The sequence below is a fragment of the Rhynchophorus ferrugineus genome, unplaced genomic scaffold (assembly GCF_030347505.1).
Source record: "Rhynchophorus ferrugineus isolate W39M unplaced genomic scaffold, kcgeb_rfMv2 rfM10, whole genome shotgun sequence".
Lineage (NCBI taxonomy): Eukaryota > Metazoa > Arthropoda > Insecta > Coleoptera > Curculionidae > Rhynchophorus > Rhynchophorus ferrugineus.
In genome coordinates this window covers 27,876,463-27,902,923 of record NW_027472589.1, presented here as the reverse complement: position 1 = coordinate 27,902,923, position 26,461 = coordinate 27,876,463, and the positions used below count along the sequence as shown (strand labels likewise).

General features: G+C 33.1%; 1 protein-coding gene across 5 annotated transcripts in view; it reads left to right on the top strand.

The window, feature by feature from the left end:
• The window catches only part of Adcy2 (adenylate cyclase type 2 Ac76E), a 268,794-nt gene that overhangs the window by 136,186 nt on the left and 106,147 nt on the right, over nt 1–26,461 (top strand). For all 5 annotated transcript variants that reach the window (XM_076416314.1, XM_076416308.1, XM_076416312.1 and 2 more), the window contains 4 exons: nt 5,858–6,026; nt 8,547–8,713; nt 11,655–11,849; nt 11,905–12,114. In XM_076416314.1, coding sequence (XP_076272429.1) covers nt 5,858–6,026; nt 8,547–8,713; nt 11,655–11,849; nt 11,905–12,114 — 741 coding nt within the window. The remainder of the gene's footprint in view (nt 1–5,857; nt 6,027–8,546; nt 8,714–11,654; nt 11,850–11,904; nt 12,115–26,461) is intronic.

Below are 26,461 nucleotides of genomic sequence, written 5' to 3'. Positions count from 1 at the left end.
AAAACTATTAATTTACTTCAAGGTACTGTTCTATTTTAATGAGAGAGGTAGTTTGAAGATATAAAAGGATACTGTAGGTTTCTATTACAAAAATAGCAAAACCATCCCACTCATTATAACATTCAGTCGTGAAGGAAATGATGATAACCCTGAAAAGATGCGTGTATATATTTGGAAGCTGTCGGGTCATTAGTTTGTGAATTATAGCATTTATAGTGAAGCAACTTTTGTTATTGTACAAAAATGATTAAAAAGGAATTTTTCGAGTTGATAAAATATTGTTTTTTGAAGTGAAAAAATACAGTTGAAGCAAAAACTTGGCTTGATAAAAAATACAGTTGAAGCAAAAACTTGGCTTGATGTCGAGGTTCGGGCCCCGGGAAAATCAACCATCAAGGATTGGTATGCTAAGTTTAGACGTGGTGAAATGAGCAGCGAAGACGGTGAACGCAGTGGACGCCCAAAAGAGGTTATTATCAATGAAAATATTTAAAAATGTCACAAAATGATTTTGAATTACTTAAAATTGATTGATCATTTCACTAAAGATATCAATTGAACGTGTACATCACATTATTCACAAATGTTAGGTTACGAGAAAGCTCCATGCAAAGTGGGTGCCGCGAGAGCTCACTTTTGACCAAAAACAACGACAAGTTGATGATTCGCAGTAGTGTTTGAAGATGGTCAAGCGTAATAAACCCGACTTTTTGCGTCGATATGTGACTATGGATGAAATATGGCTCCATCATTTCACTTCGAAGTCCAATCGAGAATCATCCAAATGAACTGCACACGATGAACCCGCTCCAAAGCGTGGGAAACTAACAGTCGGCTACCAAGGTTATGGCGTCTGTATTTTGGGATGCGCATGGAGTAATTTTCATTGACCGCCTTGAAAAGGAGGAAAAGGGCCGCATTTCAAGAAAAAGATTCACTGCTTCCTCATCCACCGTATTCCCCAGATCTGGCCCCCAGCGATTATTTCCTGTTCTCAGGTCGCAAAAGCATGCTCGCTGGGAAGAAATTTTCGTCGAATGAAGAGGTGATCGCGAAAACTGAGGCCTACTTTAAAGCGAAGGACAAATCGTACTACAAAAATAGTATCGAAAAGTTGGAGGGTCACTATAATCAGTGTATCACCCTTGAAGGGAATTGTGTTGAATAAAAAAAATAATTTTGCCAAAAATATGTTTTACTATGTTAGGCCGGGGAGTTTTCAACTATGACCAACCTGTTATGACCAACCTTTAAATTTTTTAAATTCTTCCCTAAATCTCAAAAGCCTGGAACGTATATTTTGGATGTCTATTAATTTAGCTTCAAGTTCTTGCTTCTACTTCCCAACTTATCCAAGGTACTGTTGGTTATTAAGATTGAAATAATCATGTCTAAATTAATCACTCGTTGCTGTACTACCTCGAAAATGAAAGTCTTTAGCGCTCAGCTTACTTACCATGTCGTCCTCTATTGTTCAGCTTGATGTATCGTGGCTTGGAATACAAATACAAAAGAAGAGTGAAAATGTATCAATAATTGGATTGATCGCTGCTAAAATACCATCATTCTAACATGATATCGCTACATTATCTATGTAAGACAGGAAAACGTCATATATAATAGAAGCGATAGGAAATATCCGAAATACGGGAGATTGACAGCCATATGAATTGAATGAGCAATTAGAAGGTCAAATCGCTTAGATGGAAACTTTTGAAACCTGGAAAAACAATTAATACTGATCGCGATCGAAAACAAATTTTCAGTTTGAACTTGAATACGTTATTTGCAGCATGACAACTCGCCGTCTCATGCAGCAAAGCCACTTAAGGAGGTGTTCAAGTCACCTCGATGGGAAGTTCTTTCTCACCTTTCATTCGCTCCAGACCTGGTTTCATCCGACTACCACCTGTTTTCACCGATAGGGCGCTTGTAGACGATAGATTTCGAAGAAGTTAAAACATACTTCGATGAATAGTTTAGCTCAAAGGAAAAACTGTTTTGTTGAAATAGCGTTAAAACATTTGCTGTAAGATGGGTAAAATGTATAGAATTAAATACATTTTGTATGAATAGATTTTAACTCTCCATTGGGTAATCTCCATTGGTAAACCGACACAGCTGGTAATTTACTATAATTGTTTAAGAAGTGAATATTTATGTATTTGAAAGATGTATTTTCGTTGGACCTTTCATTTCTGTAGCTATTCGCATTGCCATATACATTAATATTTGATTTCATATCCGAAACAGCAGTGCAGAGGAAGTATAGAAGAAAAAGACGCTACGATATCATTAAAAGAAGTTGTAACTCAGTTTTTAGATCTCGGGGTCTGATTGAGTGAAAATCGATGATCAATCGATATCGACGGTAAAAACCTAGGGTTTCCAAAGGAGGGTATCGAGCTTTTGTTTTGGATGTATATAATTTATTTTCATGTATATAAATGATACAAATTAACTACTATTTGCTCTGGCGAACTACTAACGCATAAACAGCAGAAAATGATGGACAATATGTATACCAAACCTTTAAAATTATTTAAAAAATATCGATATATCGTTACCATTATCGCGATCCATCCAATCATCGATACATTTTCACACTTCTTTAGTATTTGTATTCCAAGGGGCCTGGGCGCCACAGATTTTCATATTTCAGCTAGTACAGCAACCAGTGATTAATTTAGACATGATTGTTTCAATCTGAGTAACCAACAATACCTTGAATAATCTTGGAAGTGGAAGCAAGAACCTGAAGGTAAACTATAAGACATCCAAAATATATGTTCCAGGCTTTTGAACCTAAGGGAAGCATTTAAAAAATTGAAAGGTTGGTAATATTTGTTACATCCCGTGACTGCTACGTCACTGGCTACGGAATGCACTATATTCCAAGAATCGTGACCATTTCCTTCAAGACTGATTGGTATAATGAGTGAGATGGGTCTGCTATGTATTCTAGTAGGTAAAAATACACAGTGTCGTTTTATATCTTCAAACTTCTTCTTTCTTCAAAATAAAACAGTACCTTAAAGTAAGTTAATAGTTTTTGTGTTTTAAAATTAATAGTGTTTTGTGTTAAGTGGTTTGGTATCGACGTTTATTATATATTTATTATTATATACTTATTATTATATATAATAATATCATATATTTATTATTATTATTATTTATAATATTTTTAAAAAATATTAAAATCAATGTATCGATATTTTTCTCTGCGTTCTCCTACCTGGGACGGTGGAGTTACAGCATAGCTTAGTTAATTAACTAATTAAAATAATATTTATTAGTTCAAAAAAACCTTTGTAATTAATTACATGATATAATCAGAAACACGTGGGAACTATATAATATTATTAATCAGCAATATAGTGTAAGTGTCGACTCGATCTTACAAAACCCAGTTACCCATCCGCTAGACCTCCTAGCCGATTCTATTAGCCAAAACCGATAAGTTAAAATTAAATCAAATTTACGAGCTCCGTTACTTAGTTTTAATTTGTATTTATGAAGGTGCTGAAAGCTGCCTACTACAAACGTAGCGGAGGAAAATTTATCTTATACTTTTCGGCGCGGTGGATACCTACGTCTCGCAGACGTTTAAAAGGATTTTAAAACGCCATAAATCAAGCCGGTTAACTTTCGGTTAATCATTGTTATTTCGCGCTAATTACTGTTGGGATTATTCTTATTGAATAGGCGGTACGGGTTTTAAATTTACTAAGAAAATAAGAAACTCTTTTTATCAAAGTTTAACCTTGTTAAATTCTTTACTTCTTTTTGCTCCAAACTAAAATAATGTACTTTCAAAATTCTTCCAGATGAACTTTTAAATTTTTGTCTCTCAGATACCCAATCCAATGCTATTTTGAAGATTTTGACTAAATCGTTGTCCTGATGAAAAGAACATTTGTAGTTCTTGGGCAATAGTTGGCTTCATTGTTCCCTATCAATTTAAGAATTTTATCACCTGTTGAATGTATCTTTCACCATGAATTAAACTTGTAAGAATTGATGGTCTCCATCTGGTAATGGTAGCAGCGCCAGATGTAGTAAGTAATATATTTCTCCTTGTATATGTAATAGTTTAACATATTGTTAACGTATAATATTTCTTTTTCTTTATTAATCTCCTAGAACGTTAACAATCTGCCCGTGGGCAATAAGTATTATTATATGATTTCAGTTACATAATATAACTATCCTGACATGTAGAAGATCATTTCAGTAAGTGATCTACTGTACAACTTATAATCTAAATCTTATTCTAGATACTATTCTAACCAATATAAAAGTCTATCCTAACTTATTCTAAAAACTATTCTAGCTTACTCTAGAGATTATTAAATCTTACTCTATGTGTCTATTAATCAGTTTGTTGGACACGTAATATGGGGCATCGACGATGACTTGCAATACTTTATTCCGGAACCTCTGGAGGATATCTATGTTAAATTAACTAGTTGTACCCCACAGTTCAATACCATAAATCCAAATGGACCTAAATATTGACTTATACAGCAAAACCTTGTTATCTAATGATAATTTAGATTTACGCCCTATCAGTCAGTACATTCGGTTTAGTTTAAGCCTAAGCTGTTTGCGTTTTATAACTATATGTTTTTTCGATGTCAAACGTCGATCGAAATGCATTTCCAGATATTTAACGTTGTCTGCTTGCGGCAGTTCATAATTATTCAATTTTACTGAGGTATGTTCTTGTACAAAGGGTGAATGTCACATGGGTAGATTTTGTCTTATTTGCTTTGATACGCCACGTCTTCAACCACAATTCGACTTTGTTAAGATGAAGTTGGAGGTTTCTTGTGGCTGATATTCGATCATTGTGTGATGATAAAACCGCTGTATCTTCAGTATATGTTGTAACAGTAGTGTTTCTTGAGGTCGGTGGAGCAGCTGTATACAATAGATATAACAATGGGTCAAGAACACTGCCCTGCGGAACACCAGAATATATCACAACTATTTTCTGTCTCTCGCTGGTTATTAGTGCAGTTAATATCGCACATTTAATTGAATACACGATGATCTAGGCCATGTCTTCTGTTTCGTATCGTTAAGAATAAAACTGAAGAAATTTTTGATCAAATAATGACAAAGGTGAAATACATTTTCAAATTATGCTCTACATTTGACACCCACTATACATTTAACTTTAATTTTTGTAAATGTTTACTCGATCGCAATTAGGATACGATTCAAAATTATTACGATTCAAAATTATCATTACCAGATAGTTATATCATATTTTACATATATGTCATTATTTTTTACTTATTTTTCATGTCCTCGAATCGTTACATCTATCAAAAAGTGCCTACATTTGTATGAAGTGTAAATCATAGCAAAATATTAAATACAATGACAATATTTCTGGTGGTATTCATCGCAATTATTCCATATTTTCTCATCATACAAGTCTTCTCTGGACTTTTACAAATATTTCAAAACACAAACGAGACATATCGGTTTTAGAGAGGCTAACGAACAAAAATTGATTGATTAAGGAAAATTGAATTTAGATCACGCAGATAACACTGATATTCGTAAATTATTCGCATTTCGAGTCATCTGAAATCTAGATATTTTATTGATTTTTTTATATATGATTGTCATTAATATTATCTACAAGAGCATATTCTTTACAGGAGCCTTGAATTGGACAACCCTTTACCTAATACTGTCTTTAATATACTTAAAATTCGAAAATTTTACCTATATTTTTAAGGTTAAAAATATTCTAACATATATGATAATCTTTTGTATTGAAATTATACTTCAACAGATTAATAGAACAACTTATAGTACAAACGTTTCATTTTGGTTGCAGGACTTACACAAAAGTATTCTGCCAATTGCGGTGATGTCAGTAATGACGTTCGCTCTCATCGCAATCCTGATGGCTTCACAGTTCCCCGTGATTCTAGAATCTGAAGCTTGGGCTCTGCTATCATCATTAATAATCAGCATAGCAGCAGCAGCAGCTATGTTACTTTTAGGTAAGTTACACATATTTAAGTAAGGTCTTAACTATCTAATTCTAAGTAGTGATTGCGAGTTTGATATAATAGGTCAGTTGAAAGGTCCCCGGCCTGACACATAGATGGCGCTACTAGAATTAAATCCATATGTTTTTTAGTTAACCCTAATCTCAAAAAGTGCGTGTATATATTTGGCAGGTGTCGGATCATTAGTTTGTAAATTATAGCATTTTGAGTGAAGCAACTTTTGTTATTGTGAAAAAATGGGTAAAAAGGAATTTCGCGTGTTGATAAAATATTGCTTTTTGAAGGAAAAAAAATACAGTTGAAGCAAAAACGTGGCTTGATGCCGAGTTTCCGAACACTGCCCCTGGAAAATCAACCATCAAGGATTGGTATGCTAAGTTTAGACATAGTGAAATGAGCACCGAATTCGGTGAACGCAGTGGACGCCCAAAAGAGTTTGTTACCGACGAGAACATTAAAAAAATCTACAAAATCATTTTGAATGACCGTAAATTGAAAGCGAATGAAAGAGAAGACACTCTAAAAATATCAACTGAACGTGTACATCACATCATTCACGAATATTTGGGTATGAGAAAGCTCTGTGCAAAATGGGTGCCGCGTGAGCTCACTTTTGACCAAAAACAACGACTAGTTGATGAAGTTTGAAGCTGTGTTTGAAGATGATCAATCATAGTAACTCCAGTTTTTGCGTTGATATGTGACAATGTATGAAACATGGCCCCATCATTTCACTCCGAAGTCCAATCGACAGTCATCCGAGTGGACTACACAAACCCCGCTGATGGACCCGCTCCAAAGCATGGGAAAGCGCAACAGTCAGCTGGCAAGGTTATAGCATCTGTATTTTGGAATAATTTTCATTGACTACCTTGAAAAGGGAAAAAACCATCAACAGCGATTATTACATAGCGTTTGAAGATCGAAATCGCCGAAGTAGAAGAGAATCGCAGTGAAAATGATAGCAAAAATCCATGAATTGGTCTTCGAATTGCTTCCTCATCCACTGTATTCTCCAGATTGGCCCCCAGCGACTATTTCCTGTTCTCAGATCTCAAAAGCATGTGCGCTGGGAAGAAATGTTGGTCGAATGAAGAGGTGTTCGCCGAAACTGAGGCCTATTTTGGAGCAACGGAGAAATCGTACTACAAAAATGGTATCGAAAAGTTGGAGGGTCGCTATAAAATGGTATCGAAAAGTTGGAGGGTCGCTATAATCAGTGTATCCTTGGAACAACCTTGGGAAGGGAATTATGTTGATTAAGGAAAGTAATTTTGCTAAAAAAATATGTTTTACTATACTAGGCTGGGGACTTCAGTTGACCTGTTTTACAAACGCTAGTCATGGAACTTTAAAAATTACATTTTCGTCATTCATTACTTTGTTGTTTGAATGATGAAATCTGCTGTGGAAACAACTTTAATACTTTTAGAAGGATATGGTGACGCTGTTCTGTCAAACAGTGATTGTTTCATATTTAAATTTTAATGAAACTAAAGCCTCAGCTACTTAAAAGTGGAGGTTTTGATATAAATATCAAAAAAAATTATGGAATTTAAAGCCAATCAAAATAAAGAAAAAATTCGAAAACAATTAATTGGAAAATTTATCGGAACAAAAACTAACTCCAACTTTCAAACCGTTTTCTCGCATCTTAGCAGTTGACGTATCAGCTGTTGTCAGGCATTTACATGCAATCGAAAATGTACAAAAAGACGGAAAATAGCTACCAAACCAATTTACTGAAAATGCCATTTGAAAACCTTTCAATATCGCGATTTCATTGCCTGTCACCAAAAGAAAGAAACATTTGCTATCGCGTATTGCAACAAAGGATGAAAAGTGGATCTATTGCGTCAATTACAAGCGCAAAAATCATGGGTAATGGGAGTATCATCCATATTGACACCGAATGATTACCACTTCGTCAAATCGCTGCTATAGCTTGGCTGGCACACCTTGTCATGTTGATAGAAAGATGGGAACAGTAATGGAACATATTTTCTTTAATTTAATAAGTAAATTTAATAACATTATCAAAACCAAATCAATAAATGCACAACAAATATCTGCCGATATCTAACATAAAAGCTTACTGCATTATCTATGTTAGCAGAGCTCCATTTGATCAGTATTCGTTTATAACCACATTAATTTTATTAACGAAATTACTTTGCTATATACATCATGATTAATTCACATTCATTGTATTATATACACAAATACATTGTAATGTTTCCTAATGTACTCGTAAATTATATCACATTCAAATCGACATCGTTGATGTTTAATGGTTTTATATATAATTCAAAACATCACGAGAGATTAAGAAAGTAAAATTAAATTAATTATAATAGGACTGCACAATAAAATAAATTATAATGGGAAAATTTGAAGTAATAATTTTTAACAACTTCTTACAATTCATACTCATATTATAATTGAATGAAAGATAACTATTTTCAAGGTATAACAGTTAAGAGATCTAATTATCTTTTGTTGGTAATTTAGCGGGAAGACATGCACCACTACCACTGTTCGCCCTACTCCTTGTCATACACACGATGCTACCGCTATCAAGATCAGTATCAGTTGCCCTGGCGATTATCGTTACTGTAGCCCATTTAGCTACCTCCATAGCCTACCGACTACACGACGGTGATTCCAATTTCATCCAAGTAAGTATACGTGTAGAGTTTTCTGGAGCATATATTCAGATTATCTGGATTTACGTGTTTTTCTTCTACTATAAACCCGAAGGCATAATGATAAGACTGTTAAAAGTCTTAAGGGAACACTTTGTTTTTGCTATGTACTATACTAAACCGTAATTGAAATGTTAATTTATAATATGTTCCTTAAGAAAGAACGATACATATTTCGATCTCGAAAGTTTGCTTTTTTATTTAGGAAACCGCTTCAACGATATTTTTCGAAATCTGTGGTGTTAATTTTAATGAACATTTTAATTGGCTTTATTAAGTTTTGTTATCAAAATAACTTAGAAAAAAGTAGAAAATAATTTAAAAGTGCAGGTTTTTACTTTTTCTTTTATGTTCGTAGAAACTATCTCGTAATAAACTCCAAATATAGTCTCCTATCATGTTTTCATTGTGTTGACCTTGATAACGTTGTTCGAAGCTCATAATGTCCTGGTGAAAACGTTCTCCTTGCTCTTCCGAATATGCTTCCATGTTGTTTTTGAATTTATCTAAATGAGCATACGACATATGAACTTTGAATGACATCTTGCAGCCCATGGCCTTAAATTTTTTTAGCATATTTTCAACTGGCTTATTGTAGTTTCCCGATTTGTTATTTTCCAAAAGTCCAGAAACGACTGCTTTTAAACTGTCCCAACTCGCTTTTTGAGTACGACTCGGCTGCGTTGGAAATTTTTCATCACGAAAACCTGTCTGATTTGCGGACCAACAAAAACACCAGCTTTAACCTTTGCTTCAGACACAAACACTTCTGAGGTTAAACTAAAATATAGAAATAGAATTTAATATATTTATTATATTTAATTCATCATTTAATTAAAATTTACTGATTACCTTCCAAACATATTTACAATTATTACAAGCAACATGAAGTTGATCGTGAGAAGTATTTAGAGAACGTGAGATGTATTTAATTCGTCTCTTACGTCTCGAACTTTTATAAATTGCCCAGATATGTAACATAATGCATCAGCATGATAGTTACACTATCGCGACGACATTTTAAGGTTTTCTACATTTGTACAAAATACCTGATCGTTGTTTATCGCTCTAGTGCCATCTATCAGCGCTGTGTGAACATTTAAACCCTACACTGATCGCGTGGTATTTTTAAATGTATTAAAAATAATTAAAATTTATAAAAATTTTAAATATGAGTATTATTACTATAACTATTACAAAAGCAAACCTTATACCAAATAAAAGGTATTTTCTTATTGTTCTTGTTCATAACTAAGTGGAAAATTATAAAATAAACTTTAGGACAAATAACGGACATTTTTTCATAGAGTCGTGTTATAGATAACATTTTAAAATCAAATATTTTACACATTATTATTTTTCTCAAAGTATCATCAGGCTATGATTTAATAACAGGAGAATTACTGTAAAAACTACCAAGAAAAGGAATTATAAAACTCACCAACTTGATCAATACAGCATTTAGGTTAAAACATGTCCCAGGCACTTGGAAGCTGGCGTAAATTATAATGACCCAAACCAGGAAAGTTATCGAACGAAATAAAATCCTATAGACCTATATCACGACTGCTAGTAATATATAAGATTATTGAAAAACTTCTGTTGAAAAGAATAACACCGATCATAGAGAGAAAAAACCTAATACCAACACACCAGTTTGGGTTTATTAACAAGCATTCAATAACTGACCAGGGCCACAGAATAACAGATGTTATAGAAAAAGCCTACGCAAGTAAAAAAGTATGCTCAGCTATATTTTTAGATGTAGCACAAGCCTTCAATAAAGTTTGGCATGAAGGCCTTGTTCATAAATTACTGAAAATGCTACCAAAACAACAGACCGAATTACTAAAATCGTACATTACAACCAGAATGTTTGGAGTCAAACAAGAAGAAGCTTACTTTACAAAAAAAGAAGCTAACGCAGGTGTACCACAAGGAAATGTAATGGGACCAATGCTTTATCTACTCTACACTTGTGATATACCACAAATGGAAAATATTACGATGGCTACATTTGCTGATGATACTGCGATTATAACTGTCGGAGACAACAGTGAAGAAGCTGTACGAAAATTACAACAGGCAAGTGGCAATATAAATAGTCGGACACAATATTGAAAAATATAAGTTAACGAAAGCAAATCTGTGTATGTGCAGTTCACCTATAAGCAGACCACAAGACCACAAGAGACAAGCACCAATAACATTAAATAATACTAACGTTCCATATAGCAACAACGCTAAATATCTCGGGATGAATCTCGATGCAAAACTTCGCTGGAAGGAACATATAAAGAAGAAAAGAAAAGAACTGGAATTGAAATATATTAAAATGTACTGGCTAATTGGAAGAAAATCACAATCAATTATCAGTACATAATAAATTGCTATTATATAAGCAAATATTAAAACCTATATGGACATACGGAGTTCATTTATGGGGATGTTCTGTAAAGAGTAACATAAACAAAATACACATTTTTCAGAACAAAGTCCTGAGAAGTATTGTGGGCGCACCCAAATACTATTAGGTATTATTAGTATATAAGTAAGAATTTTTTGAAGTTTAATATACACATATAGTTGGGTATTAATTATGTCGTATGAACCATTAATACTTAAAAATGGAAAATGATAGAATTTGATGACCGAATGAAATTTTCCATTTAAACTTTTCATGTAGGGATATTTAACATATAACTGAGTGTATACCAATTATGTTGAATTTCAACATCACTCAGAGACATTTAGGAGCACTTATCTCCATATAAGTACTCTGACCGTGAGGATTTCCTCTATTGTGTTAAATTTTAATGTTCAAATTCCCGAACTTTTTATATTTAAAAAATTGCTGATTATGTCCCATAAAATTCAATATTTTTGATTAGTATATGAACTAATTTAATTTCAGTTGGTGCCAGAAATTGTTATATTAGTAACAGCTAGTTTCACCGGCTTATACTATCGACATTTAACCGAAGAGGCACATCGCCGGACTTTTGTCGGTACCAGGACCTGCATAGAGTCTCGAGTGAAACTCGAGTGTGAGAAAGGGCAGCAGGAGCAGCTTCTACTCAGCGTTATTCCAGCCTATATCGCCGCGGAGGTATATTCGTGATGATACTGATTATTAAAATTGTACAATGTCTGATTTTGAACAGGTAAAGCGCAGCATAATGTTGAAGATGGCCGATGCTTGTTCCGAGCACAAGACCCAAACGTTTCATGAAATGTACGTCCAGAGGCACAACAATGTCTCCATTCTCTACGCAGATATCGTCAATTTCACGCCACTGAGTGAGCAACTGACTGCCAGTGATTTGGTTAAAACTCTGAATGAACTATTCGGCAGATTTGATCAAATAGCACAGGTAAGAATGAAATATTTTTTTACTGGTTGTCGGATAATCCGGTTTTCGTAATACCTAGTTTGTTTTTTTCGAATACTATAACAATATTTCTGAATTCATATTGATTTAATTGCTATCTACTAACTTTTTATATTGATGATGATATTTAAATATATATTCTTAGATGGACAACATAAATATTGCTAAATTAGCCATGCATATTTTCAAATTTATGGATATATTGCTTTTTTAATAAAACTTCGTTTTCATATTTACAGTACCAGATGTAAATTGTTTTTGATATTTTATGATTGTTTTCTCTTATTTTAGGAATATTATTTTTGATTTAGATGACAGTGTTGATTTTTAATTATTTTTTTTATAACGGCACGTAGATAAGAACAATTGTTTTTAAGTAAGTTGTTTAATAATATAATATTTTATTGTTTTACTCCTTATTAATTAAAAAAAATCAGAAAAACACCATTTGTACCACAATGGCGTGTAAATATATTATGTTTAATGTTTGTTCTCTTTTACTTCTCATATGGAGCCATTTCTCAATTTTCTAGCATCGGCCATGGCATTTTTTCTTTTTTTTTCTTATTTTTAACAATTTTTTAATACTATTTGTAGTTTTTTATACCAGCAGAACTTAAATTACTGCCTTATGTTAGTTATATTTGAGTTTTGAAGATGTTAGGGTTCATTTTGTTTACAGTAACAACGGCGAATTCTTACTATTTTATTACGTTCTTCTCTTTGTTTTATTATAGTTATATTGATATAATATTACATCATATTTTTACATGAACAAATACGTTCGTATATAGTTACACTTACAAATACAGTTACATTTATAGAAAATGTTATTTTTTAATTTTCATAAAGCTATTTATTTTTAAAGTTATTTGTTTATTATTATAAATATTTATAAATTATAAATTTATTACGCTTGATCATCTTCAAAAACTGATCCGAATCATATCGACGCATCATTTGTTACACTTGATCATCTTGCTTGCACTTGTACACTGCTACGAATCATCAACTCGTCGTTGTTTTTGGTCAAAAGTGAGCTCACGCAGTACCCACTTTGCACAGAGCTTTCTCATACCCAAATATTCCTGAATGATATGATGTACACAGTCAGTTGATATCTTTAGTGTGTCTGCTATTTCATTCAATTTCATTTTACGGTCATTCAAAATCATTTTGTGGATTTTTTAGATGTTTTCGTCGGTAACAACCTCTTTTGGGCGTCCACTGCGTTCATTGTTTTCGATGCTTATTTCACCACGTCTAAACTTATCATACCAATCCTTGATAGTTGATTTTCCTGGGGCAGCGACTGGAAACTCAGCATCAAGCCAAAAGTTTTTGCTTCAACTGTATTTTTTCCCTTCAAAAAGCAATATTTTATCAACACGTGAAATTCCTTTTTATCAATTTTTTTTCACAATAACAAAAGTTGCTTAACTCAAAACGTTATAGTTCACGAACTAATGATCCGACAGCTGTCAAATGTATACACACATTTTTTTAAGAGTTAGGGCTAACTAAAAAACATATGGATTTAATTTTAGTAGCTCCATCTATGTGTCAGGCCGGGGACTTTTCAATTGAATTATTAAATGTTTCTTATCAATTTTGTCTTAGATTTTTTTACAGCTTAATACAAGTATGTAGAACAATTGGTACGAAATAAGTAATAAATATTTTTTAAAAATAATGTTTATACTGTCGAAGAACTACTAATAAACTTTACATAGGGTTGTAAATTAAAAGAAAAACATAAAGTTCAAAAATAATTTAATACCTAATTATTGGTTGCGAAAATCATATTTTAAAATTACATTTCGACAATTTGGAAGCCTTAATTCAATTAATTTGTTTACCAACTCTTGCGAAATTCGTTTCAAATACACATGACAATGCGACAAATAAGCATCTTTACTTGTAATATATAATAATTATCTCTGTTTCTCGGTCTAGTTGTACATTCTAAGTAATCCCACGCAGACTGTTGGATAATTTCAGTCACATTTTGAGTTAGTAGTGGGGATGTTAGCACGTATAATTTCTATTATGTATTTTGTTATTCATTAAAAGTTTTCTTTATTATTAAATAATATCTCCGTGATACAAGATATGTACTGTACAACAATACTCCAGTGATTAATATTATCTAGTCTTAAGTTATTACAAATTAAACATAATAAAAACTAAATATTTTCAAATTAATATTAACGGGTATACTGGCATTGTTGGTCAACTCAGGTTTGCGTTAACTTTAAATTGGCGATCCTGGTGTCTGTTTTCCTGGCGAATACTTTTTTAGGTCCATTTTCCTATCGAGATAACTAAACTATATTTAAAGTACCAGGGAGTATTAACAGTACTTCTCAATACTTTATTTTGAAGCTGTTGATTGATCTTCTTGGCACAACCCTATATCTAGATACCATATACAATATACCATACAAGCCTAAAGATTTATTTATATAGTCTAATCAAAGTTTTTTGTACATTTGTACAATGCTCTCTGATTAGTTGGAATACGTAAAAGATGAACTGAAATTCACTATTGAAAGCAATAGTGAACGAGGTTATAAGTCTAATCTATAAACTATTGTGCCTGTATAATTAACTGTAGTCTTTAGATGTACTATAATGTTAAAATAAATTATATTCGATGACATTTTTGTTCAATTACTGTATTTAGATTAGAATTTTGTTGTATGTCAAAGCCAAACTGAACTAAAACTCAGAGTTGATGCGGCAACATTGCTACGTTTTGGAATCACACATTTAGATGACGTATGTGCAAAATGACTTTGAATAGATTATACAGCTTTATTGCATGTTGATTGAGGTATTGTAGACTATCGTATTTTATTCTAATTTTAATATCAACTTCTTATTCTTTATGTTATTTCTTCTTTTTTTCTAACGCAACGTCGCGTCCACTATCATTCTTAAATATTTGACTATGGATATTTCATATATGGTGTCAGTATATGGATATTGTTTATTATGAATTAGAAGAATAACAATTCATTGATTTCTAAATATTATGAATTAATTTGACATAGAGATTTAGTTGAAAAATCTGTTCCACCATCAATTCCATTGCAGTGGTTAGTTTCTGGGATGAGAACTGATTCTAACCACTTCTTCACCAACATTTAAAAATAAAATAGTTTTGTTTCCAGATGACGTCGTTTTTAGGTAACATTCAAATTTATATCGGAAATAAGCCATCAAAATATTAACAAAATAATTGCAGATACTTTGTGCTTGTATAATTTATGGATACTTTATTATTTACTAGGAGCGCTGTCAGATGTAGATGCGCAATTTGATAGGTATTGCTCACTGTCCAAGAGACAAGGGAACTATGATCCAAGAACTACAATTTAGTCAATTTATTTTTTATAATTATTCCCTTAGCATTCGATAATCTGGCCAATGGACAATGCTAATGTTACTTTTACTTTTTTCCATCAATTTTTGTTGTCTTTACACTTTCTTGTTACTGTATTGCTAAAAGAATCCCAATGAACCATTTTGAAATATCAAAATTTCATAAAGATACACAATGTTCAAATAATTTATCTTCCTTGGTCTTATTGTATGCCTTTAAAAGTTAAATTCTGTTTAAGGCAATGTTTGGAAGTTCTATTAAACCTCTTCCAGGATTATCTTTACACTATTTAAATCCTATGCCCTGTAAGAGTGCGTGAAGTCTTATATCACTCAAAAATCTGCATGTCCCTAAATATTTTAAGTATACTTTCCAGACTAATAATTTGCTCTGAAATAATTTTATTAAAATATGTTTATATCCATAAAATAATTTCTGTACTCACTCTTCCTATACATTTCGTATATTTCATCTCGAATAGGGTCACTATCAAGATGATCAAGTTTTTTTTGGTTCAATTTAACGTCTTGTTCTTTGTTTTGTAAGCGATGTTATGCACAGTACCTACACTAATATTTAGCGCAGCAGCAACAGGCTAAAAACATTTTCAATAAAGCAATGCAGCAACTTAATGTTATTCTGGCTATATAATTAACTGCAGTTTTTAGATACACTATAATGTTAAAATAAATTATACTTGATAACATTTTTGTTCAGTTATTTTATTTAGATTGGTTTTTTTTTGTATGTTAAAGTCATAGTGAACAAAAACTCACAGTTGATGCGGCAACATATCGACTTTTTGACCTCACAAATTTCCATGGCGCCTATATATATAAAAAACTGTAAATAGACCCTATACATTGAATATACAGTTACTACTGTCTACCTACTATATAATACTACCTGGTCATGGATTTTTCTAAATCTCCTTTTCATTGCGTGTGCGTAATTATACTTTCTTAAAATGAAACATACTTCTCGAGACCTCCTCGAACTCGAATATAAAAACGTCGTTTCTAGCACTTTTAAATACTCCCCGAGTTTCTGACGTTCGAGAGGAATAGAGCTGCTGTCGTAACTTCAATTTCCCCTTATATCCGAGGCCCTTTTTATGCCTAAAGGGTGCTCGTACATAGCCGAGCGGAATGCGTCCGCATTATTTCCACAGAAAACCCAATACAGAAAAAAACTCCTTTCATCCACTACGAAATGTTTTATTTTTTAATAGTCATCACGTTAGGGATAACAATGGCCGAATAAAAAAAAGTGTTCTCTCCGGAGGTTGTGGTCGCTTGGCAGACATTCATAAAGCCCTGGTCAATAATAAGCCAAACAAACAAGCGCGGTTTTATATTAAGCTATAAGGTTGTGCCGTTTGGCTTTTTTTCGGCGATGAAATGTGATGAAAGGTCGTTAAATAAATAATTACAATCATCATTAGTTTGATTGGAGTATAAAGGGTTAATCAGTTTGTACCGAGACTTTCTAGTTAATTCAAATCTTTAATAAGAATACTTTTTTATTACATAGTGGTTCCACAATCTGGCCAGACAGCAATAAGTATTTGTTATGTTCATATTACATGGCATCATCGTAGAAAATCACAACAACATTAAGTGATCTCCTGTATAAAATACTATCTTAATTAATTAGTCTCATTATAAAGTCTATATATGTTCAATAATCAGATCAGATGATGTTAAATGTTTTAGTCTACGCTACGCTAAATAGCTGATTAGCGAATACATTAGGATGCACTGACACTCTTTCGAAGTACTTCAAACAAACACGTTTAATTATACTCGGTATGGGTTCTGAAGGAATATCACTTCATTTCGAACATATTATAGAGCATCAAGAATGGCACGCAACACTTTAATTTATTAATCTTTCTTTTCTTTGTAATAAGCCATAACCGGAAAAAGTAATGAACAGGGTGAGCTGGTCTACATTTATCTTCAGCCTATATTTATATATATATATATATATAATATATATATATATATATATATATATATATATATTATATGTTATCAATACATTGTTATTGGCTATTTGATTAACATTGATCACATTGTCTAAATGTATGTTAACTACCACGAAGAAACAACAATTAAATTACATACTTCGGTAAATAAAATTAAGAACCGAACTAAATTATGAGGAATTTTGCGTATAAGAGAAACCAAAACATCCCTATCATACTAAATAATATCCAGATATATGCTGATACAGAAAATTATTTATGAGTAACATTGGCAGCGAAGCTACGCTATAAAGCTGATATGAAGAAGAAGAAAAAGTGGATATTGAATATAAAAAGTTCTACCTTCTATACATAGAATAAATATCTGCTGTATAAGCAAATTCTGAATAGACATATGGCATCCAGATATGGGGTTATGACAAAGAGAGCAACCTGAACAACGGTTTTAGAACACAATATTGAGGAGTGTTGTTATTGTTCCTTGATACTTGATGAGATTGTGATCTCTATAGAGACTAGGAATAATTATCTTTAACCAGGCTATTAAAAAACCACAATGATTAACAAAAACTTTTTCATCTATCAATTGTAAAGCAGGACTAGATAATATTACTCATTGAACAAGTATTGTTGAGGTTGTAATTTGTAGTAATATCACTGAGATATTATTTTGATAATAAAAAACATACATTAATTGTTTTCTTAATGGGATAATGTATTTGGAAGATGTAACATTTTCTCGGTGTGGAGAAATATTCCGTCCTATCAAATACTCACATTTTAAAAGTTGATGATCCATTTAGTAAATTAATTTAATATCTTAATTTTGTCTATTTCGATTGCACTTTTGACCTTTCTGTTTTCATACTTTGTTTCTTGCCAAATTCTCTGACGATTTTGTTTCAAAACAGATCTTCCATATAAGGATCATATCCTCATTTTGTGGCATTAGCTGGTTCTTAAAATGCCTTGATGTATATATTAAAAATTCTAAACTTTCTTTAACCATGAAATTTGAAGTTTGAGTGGATATATATATGGACGTTTTAATTAGGTTTCTAGGCCAAATTCACTTTTAGGAAGAAGCTTTATTCCTCTGGCGATTTTGTTTCAAAACAGATCTCCAGATCTCCAAACAGATATGAGGATCAGATCCTAGATATACATGAAAACATTGATTATGTTTTAAATGTGTATATAGGAATTGTACTCATTTTATAACATTAACTGGCTCTTGAAATGCCTTGATGTATATACTAAAACTTCTAGACTTTCTTTAACCATGAAATTCAGTAAACTTTTTTCACTCTGTCATATACATAATAAGCTAATTCAGCTAATTTCACTCAAACATATATATATATATATATATATATATATATATTATATATATATATATATACTAGTACTATTAGTCATTAGTAAAAAATTAGAAAAAAATTACTTACTTTTAATTAATCCCGTGTATACTACTTAGGACTAACAGGCTATTTAGTGCTGTTGTATCGATGGAACCCAAGAATTCTGTTAAATTGGACGTAGCTATATTCGTTTCATGAATAATGTAAGATTACTTAAGAGCTCTTATAAGAAGATTAATATTAAACAGATATCCGAAGATTAGTATCTATGAATATCTTAATAACGTTGTGTTTAATATAGCTGAGTCTTCCAGGAATTTACAGCACAAATCGGGGGATACGTTCAAAATATAACAAACTGTGTAAACATATAATCAAAAATATAACATATGGAAGTTATTTTAATTGCTTGTAAAAATTATCGAATGAATAATTAAGTTGTTAAAGTTAATCAAAATCAATATATATATTATCACACTAAAAATATGCAATATTTTTTATGACATATTCAACCTATAGTGTTATTATGTATTGATGTGATCAAAAAATAAAGTAAGTAAATTAATAAATATCACTATTGAATTTATTATGTACTGAAAAATGTGATTTTCTTACAATTAACCAACATATTCTTCTATATTTTAATTCTAGCTAATTCCTTTTTTTACATGTTCATTCCAGCGAAATTGTGCATCAAGATCAATTCCGAGATACTGTTGCTATATGGAATGATATTAGTTGTCATTGGTGCTTGTGCGGTCTGATTATATGTGAACTGCATATGCACAGATTGACTTTCGTTATTTTTTATTTTACAAGATTTGATCCAATTATTTATGTTGTAATATTGCCTGGTATGGCTTTTTCGCTATTTATATTTTCCATTTCTGGGATTGTCGTGCACCTTGTTTGACTCTAAACTTTATGGCGGTAATATAATATTTAATTAGATTAGTGTGCAACTTTTTCTGTAGCTTCTGAACAAGGCTGCGATGCCATACCTTATCGAAGGCTTGTGCTATATCTAAGAATACAGCTAAACATACCCTTTTACCTTCATAGTTTTCTTCAATTATATCTGTTATTCTATGCACCTGGTCAATTGTCGAAAGTTTTTTTACAATCCCAAACTAATATGTAGGTATTAGGCTTTTCTCCTACAATTTTTTATCTCTATAATTTATTTTTTTCAACAGGAGTTTTTCGTAACCTTACATATAACTGGATTTTTATTTCATTTGGTATTTTTCTAGGTTTTGGGATGATGATAATTTCAGTCATCTGCAAACGTCTGAGACGCATTTTAGTCGAAATGTTGCATTTATCAAGTTTGGTAGTTTTATAGCTTTATAGTTTATTATTGGCAGTGTTTGCAGAAGTTGTCCTGTTATTAAGTAATAACCTAGTGATTTTTTTGGAATAATGATAACTCTAATAACTTTGGCTACTTCTTTTGGCGTCCTCAATATCAGTGTAGATGGGTCAGCCGTTTTTTCTTCATTGCTGCGTAACCAATTTCCACGTACGTCTCTCATAGGTGGAGTATTTGGTGGCTTTTCAGAGCAAATAATATGTTTCCTTGTCATCCTTGTCACCTTTGCGTTATTTTGTTTAAAATATTTTGATTTTCAGGCTTGTTGCCATTTTTTTCTTAGATTTCATTTTAACAGCTACCTACAGCTACCTAATTGTAGTATTAATTTGCGAGGTATTATTCCAAGTAGCTCGTAAATATCTATAGCGAATTTTTCTGTTTCAGCTTCTGCTTCATTGATTGGTTGTTATAAAGGGTACATTTAGTTCCATCCATGTTTGTTTAGTGTTGGCTTTTGTTCCTTTCTTATTATATTCTCAACCACTGTCAGAATAACTGGTATGTGATCTGAACTTAGATCAAAGTTTTCTTCGACTTCCATATAGTTAGATGTCATGTTCATAACCATGAAGAAATCTAATACGTCTGGAGTTTTCTCTGGAACATTATTATCTTTTAAGGCTTTCAGCAAACTTAAATGCTAAAGAATAAAAATTAATAATAAATACTTAAAATATATAAAAGAGACTTGCTTTTACAATTATTTACCACATATTTTCGAGAAAGGTAAAATTTCGTAAGAACAAAATACTTCTAATAGATATGTACTATGGCTGCAACACATCAAACTTGGTCAACAGCACGCAACCACAGCCGCCTGAGGGGCCATAGGAAATTAGATTTGATCCTTTGATCTTTGATATCTTAAGGGGCGTACACGAAATTTCATAGTCATTTTGAGACAACTTTTAGAATGTCAAAATAAAAGTTTATACGGACTTATGTCTTATGATCTCTCATTCCGAAGTTGACCCTGTTTTTTGGCTTGTATGACTGGACTACTCGAATATATCTAATCGGAACTACTGATAATACGTATACAATCATTCATGACATTCCTGAGTGGGAACATTTTTATATAACCCGATACAAAACGCCGCTTGTTTGTTTACGTCCCTATCGATCCGGGAGAGAACGAAAGCGGCAGGAACAACTCACTCTCACCGCACGCACTTTTTTATTTATCCATTGTTACGCGAAAATACGATGACTATTAAAAAATGAAATACTTCGTCGCGCGATAAAGGGAAAAGCTTATTTTTCCGCGGCGGATTTTCTGGAAAATTGCGGACCTGTTCGGCGATCGGACGTGTTCGGGCTCCCTCTACGAACAAAAACATTCCGAATATAGCGGGATGTTGATGTTATGAGAGGGTGAGCGCGTGTTAAATTTGTAACGGTGAAAAAATATCGACGTCGGGACGTTCGATGAATGAAAGGACGTTCAATTTGTTGTCTAAAACCCTTTGGAATATTTAATGGTACTTGAAGAGTTTCCGAACTTAATCATTAATCAGCAAGGGACAATTTTTTTCAGTTCATAATAAATCATTCTTTTAACTAACACCGACATGCTCTTAATCAAGGACACATTATCATAAAACTAGTCTTTGATAAAAAAATAAATTTTAACATATAACGGTCCAACGCTGGGTTATTTTCAAGTACATATTATTTCTGCATATTTCTTATTTATCATTAATTTGATAAATCTCATCTGATTGTTAGGACTAATTTAATTATTTTCATTCATTGTGAAATTGTTAGATTTTTTGTTAGGAAACTGGATAACTTTTCTCGACACAGGGCAGTGATGCTTCATATTATATTATGCATTTAGGATAAGCTCATTTGGTTGATCTATAATTAAGCTGTATTAATAATTAGACTCTATAGATTTTATTATTACAGGTTGATATTTATTATAAACTTGCATTTTTATATTATACTTGTCGTATATGATATCGTTCAGTATTCAGTCAGTTCCGTTCATATTTTTCGCAGCCTTTCGACTAAAACATGTCCAGACGGAATTATCATTATCCCGAAATCTGGAAAATCACAAAATTAATTAAAAGCACGTAGATCTATTTCACTGCTGCCAGTATTACTTAAGATACGAGGGTGGTTCAAATATGATCGAGACAAACGCTCTACATGGCTTGCATGTGTGTTTTGAAGGTTTGAGTATGTGATAGGTCCATTACGAACAGTATGGCAAAGTTTTCGTCGGGAGTGCCTATTTCACGCCCGTGCTACGACCATGAGTGAACGTCAAGTACCGACCGCTGTAGCGCAACGTATTGTCATTCGTTTTTTAGTGTGTGAAGGAATTAGAAAGACGGACATTTTTCTGCGTTTACAAAATCAGTTCGGTAGTGAGTGCCTAAGTAGGGCTGCCGTGTTTAAATGGGCCAAAGCATTCAAGGGTGGCCGCGAAACCGTCGAAAATGAGCCGCATGATCGTCGACCGCGAACCAGCATCACACCAGACGACATTCGCCGGGTAGAACAACTCATTTTGGAGGGCCGTAGGATGAATGTTCAAGACATTTCGGCTGAACTCGGCATCAGTATTGGTAGCGTAGGGTTTATCATCCAGGAATACCTTTAATATCGCAAAATAACGGCGCGATGGTTTCCTAAACTGTTGAAAGTTTGTCGCCGCTTGCTGATGCGATACGAGGCGGAGGGGGCGGTTTTTTAACGCGAATCTTCACTACAGACGAGACATGGATACACTATTACACTCCCGAGAGCAAGATGTAGTCTAAAGAGTGGAGGAAGGAGGAAGGGGCGCCAGTCAAAGCGAAGATAACCGGGTTCGCGGTAAGGTTCTGTGTACGGTGTTCTGGGACCGGCGGGCCGTGCTGTACGTCGATTTCCTGCGCATCCAACGTACCATTAATGTTGCATACTACTTTAACCTTCTGAAAATACACGTGAAATCCGCTTATAGTTCGAAACGGAGGGGCATTCCAACACAAAGTGCGGTTTTTCTCCAGGCTCAATACAATCTCAATACTGGAACACTCCCCCTAATTGTGTATCTGTACGAATTTATCACCCTGCGACTGGCAGTTTTGGACCACCGAAAGAAGCCCTCGGAGGTCAAATATTCAACACCGACGACGAGGTAGATGAGTTCGTGAGCACATGGCCGTTGTGCCCAAGGAACTTTCGATACCGGCATCAAAAAAATTCCATATCTAGAATTATCACAAATTTTAAACAACAGTTAGAAATTTATCAAAATAAGGACCAAAAGGATGTTTGCAGTTTTATAACATCTGATTATCATCCTTAATGTTTTGAATATTTTTGCAGGTATATGACAACGGTTAACCAGTACAAACAAAAATTACAAACGAAAATTAATACTAACTAGTAGAAGAGAAGGAAAAAATCGATCTGATTTCGCAAGCACTGATGACGTGCATTGGCTGTTTTATTTATGTGCTTGTTTAATAAATGTGCATATACAATAAAAATACCGAAAACCTTTTTTTATGAGTAAATCATCATACGAAAAGCGGAGTTAATACAAATTTAATTAACAATTGAAGATAATATTCAAAAAATCATTGCAAAATCAACCATCCCCGAGTACCATCTATAAACCCTTCTCGTTTTCATGCAGGAAAAAGCTAACGCCGAAGGCCAAAAGAAAAACAAATTAAAACATATCACTCCGACAGCCAGCCGAACAAAAAAACGTGGAAATAAAAATGAAATACGAGAATCATAATCTTGTAGGAGAAATAAAACCCGTCATTTTTTTATCGCTTCCGAGGAGAAACGATTGAAAAGTTGCCGGGGTTTCGTTCTGCGTTTTAAGGTTAATAAAAATTTGATTTTTCTTTGTTCACGGCTCAAAATCGGCCTCTCTAAGTACTTTTCTTTTATTGCCTTCATAATGCCGGTTTTTACGGTTACGTCTCGACGGACGACCGTGATTTTTCAATCCCAGATTAACAGTCACGATATTGTCTTAAAATTACCTGCCGCTAGTTGGTAGTGAATTGAGAGTTCTTTTATTTGTTTTTCCCCGATATTGTTATTAGGTCGTTATTCAGTTTTATAACGTCGATTATCAGAATAAGGCCCATAAAATTAACTGATGACTATTACGTAGCAAAGTAAGCCTCGCGGTTAAGACCCAAAGGAGTCATCCAAGTCTAATTATAAAGCGTACGTGTGCATCTCTTAACAGGTCAATTGAAAAGTTCCCGGCCTGACACATAGACGTCGCTACTAGAATTAAATCCATATGCTTTTTAGTTAACCCTAACCCTCAAAAGATGCGTGTATGAATTTGATAGCTGTCGGATTACTAGTTTGAAAATTATAGCATTTTGAGTTTTTTTTTTTTTTTTTTTTTTTTTTTTTTTTTTTATTACTCTTCGTGAGTCCACAATCTGCCCTATTGGCAATAAGTATTTCTTCTGTTTATATTATATATACATGGCATGTAGAAAATCACTTCATTAAGCAATCTTCTGTACAAAATATTATCTTAATTAATTAGAGTTATTCTAATGCTTATTCTAAACTCTACATATGTCCAGTAATCAGATCAGGTGGTGTTAAACGTTTTAGTCTACGCACTTCACTATCACGTCGCATATTTAGCTGATTAGCGAGTACATTGGGATGCACTGACACTCTTTCGAAGTACTTCACACAAACACGTTGGATTACACTCGTTATAGGTTCTAGAGGAATATCGCGTTGTATCACTTTATTTGAAATATAGTACGGAGCATCAACAATGGCACGCAACACCTTATTTTGGAACCGTTGAATGATGGATATATTAGATTTGCTAGCGGTACCCCATAGTTGAATTCCATATGTCCAAATGGGCTTGAGTATAGACTCATACAGCAATACCTTGTTATCTAATGATAACTTGGATTTGCGCCCAATGAGCCAATACATTTGATATAATTTTAGTCCTAGTTGTTTCCGTTTAGAGAGTATGTGCTTCTTCCAGGTTAGGCGTCGATCTAAATGCATACCAAGATATTTAACATGCTCTGCTTGGGGGAGTTGACAATGATTGATATTTACTGGTGGACATGTTTTTCTACGCAGGGTAAACGTTATATGCGTGGATTTTGATTCATTGGCTTTAATGCGCCATGTCTTCAACCATAATTGTATTTGCTCCAGGTGGGTTTGTAGGTTTATTGATGCTGTGACTGGATCTTCATGGGATGCTAAGATTGCTGTATCGTCTGCATATGTTGCCACAGTAGTTATTTTTGTGGTGGGCAGATCAGCCGTATACAGAAGATACAGTACTGGACCCAGTACACTACCTTGCGGAACTCCTGAATATATGGGATTTAATTCGGTATGTTCATCGCCTTGATTTACGATAAAATGTCTGTCAGTGAGATACGATTTTAGTAGCTGATAGTCCGGATGAGGGAGAAGTTTCTTTAGTTTAACCTGCAAGCCCGTATGCCATACTTTGTCAAAAGCCTGAGATATGTCTAGGAAAGCAGCCGAACAATATCTTTTGGCATTTAGGTCAGCGTTTATTTGGTTTACAAGTCTATGCACTTGTTCTATAGTCCCATGCTTATTGCGAAAGCCAAACTGATGTTCTGGAATAATTTTTCTTTTTTCTATTATATAGTTTAGTTTTTTTATGTATAATTTCTCGAAAACTTTCGAGATTATTGGTAATAAACTTATAGGTCGGTAGGAGGTCACATCTTCTGGTATTTTTCCTGGTTTAAGTATCATTAATATTTTAGCTACTTTCCAGATACTAGGGAAGTAATTAATTCGTAGCATAGCATTAAAAATATATGTTAATAGTTTTATAGCCTTTTCAGATAGTTCTTTTAAAATTTTGCCAGTAATTAAGTCATAACCAGGAGCTTTTTTAATATTAATCTCTCTCATTATTGTATGTTTAACTTTTTTGACCGTTAATTTCTCGTGCGGTAAATCCATTTGAAATGGCGAATCTAGAAAGCTAGTAATTTTATTTTCGTCATCTTTATGTAGCTGAGACTGGAAAGGTTTAAAAACATTTTTTAAGTGTTTTGAGAAAATGTCGGCCTTCTCTTTATTGCTTCTCGCCCAATTATTTTCGCTTGTTTTAATAGGTGGGTTATGCTGCTGGGATCTCCTAAGCTTTTTTGTTGCTTTCCACAACGAATAGTCTGTAGCCTCAGTTGATGTCAAGTTTTCTAGGT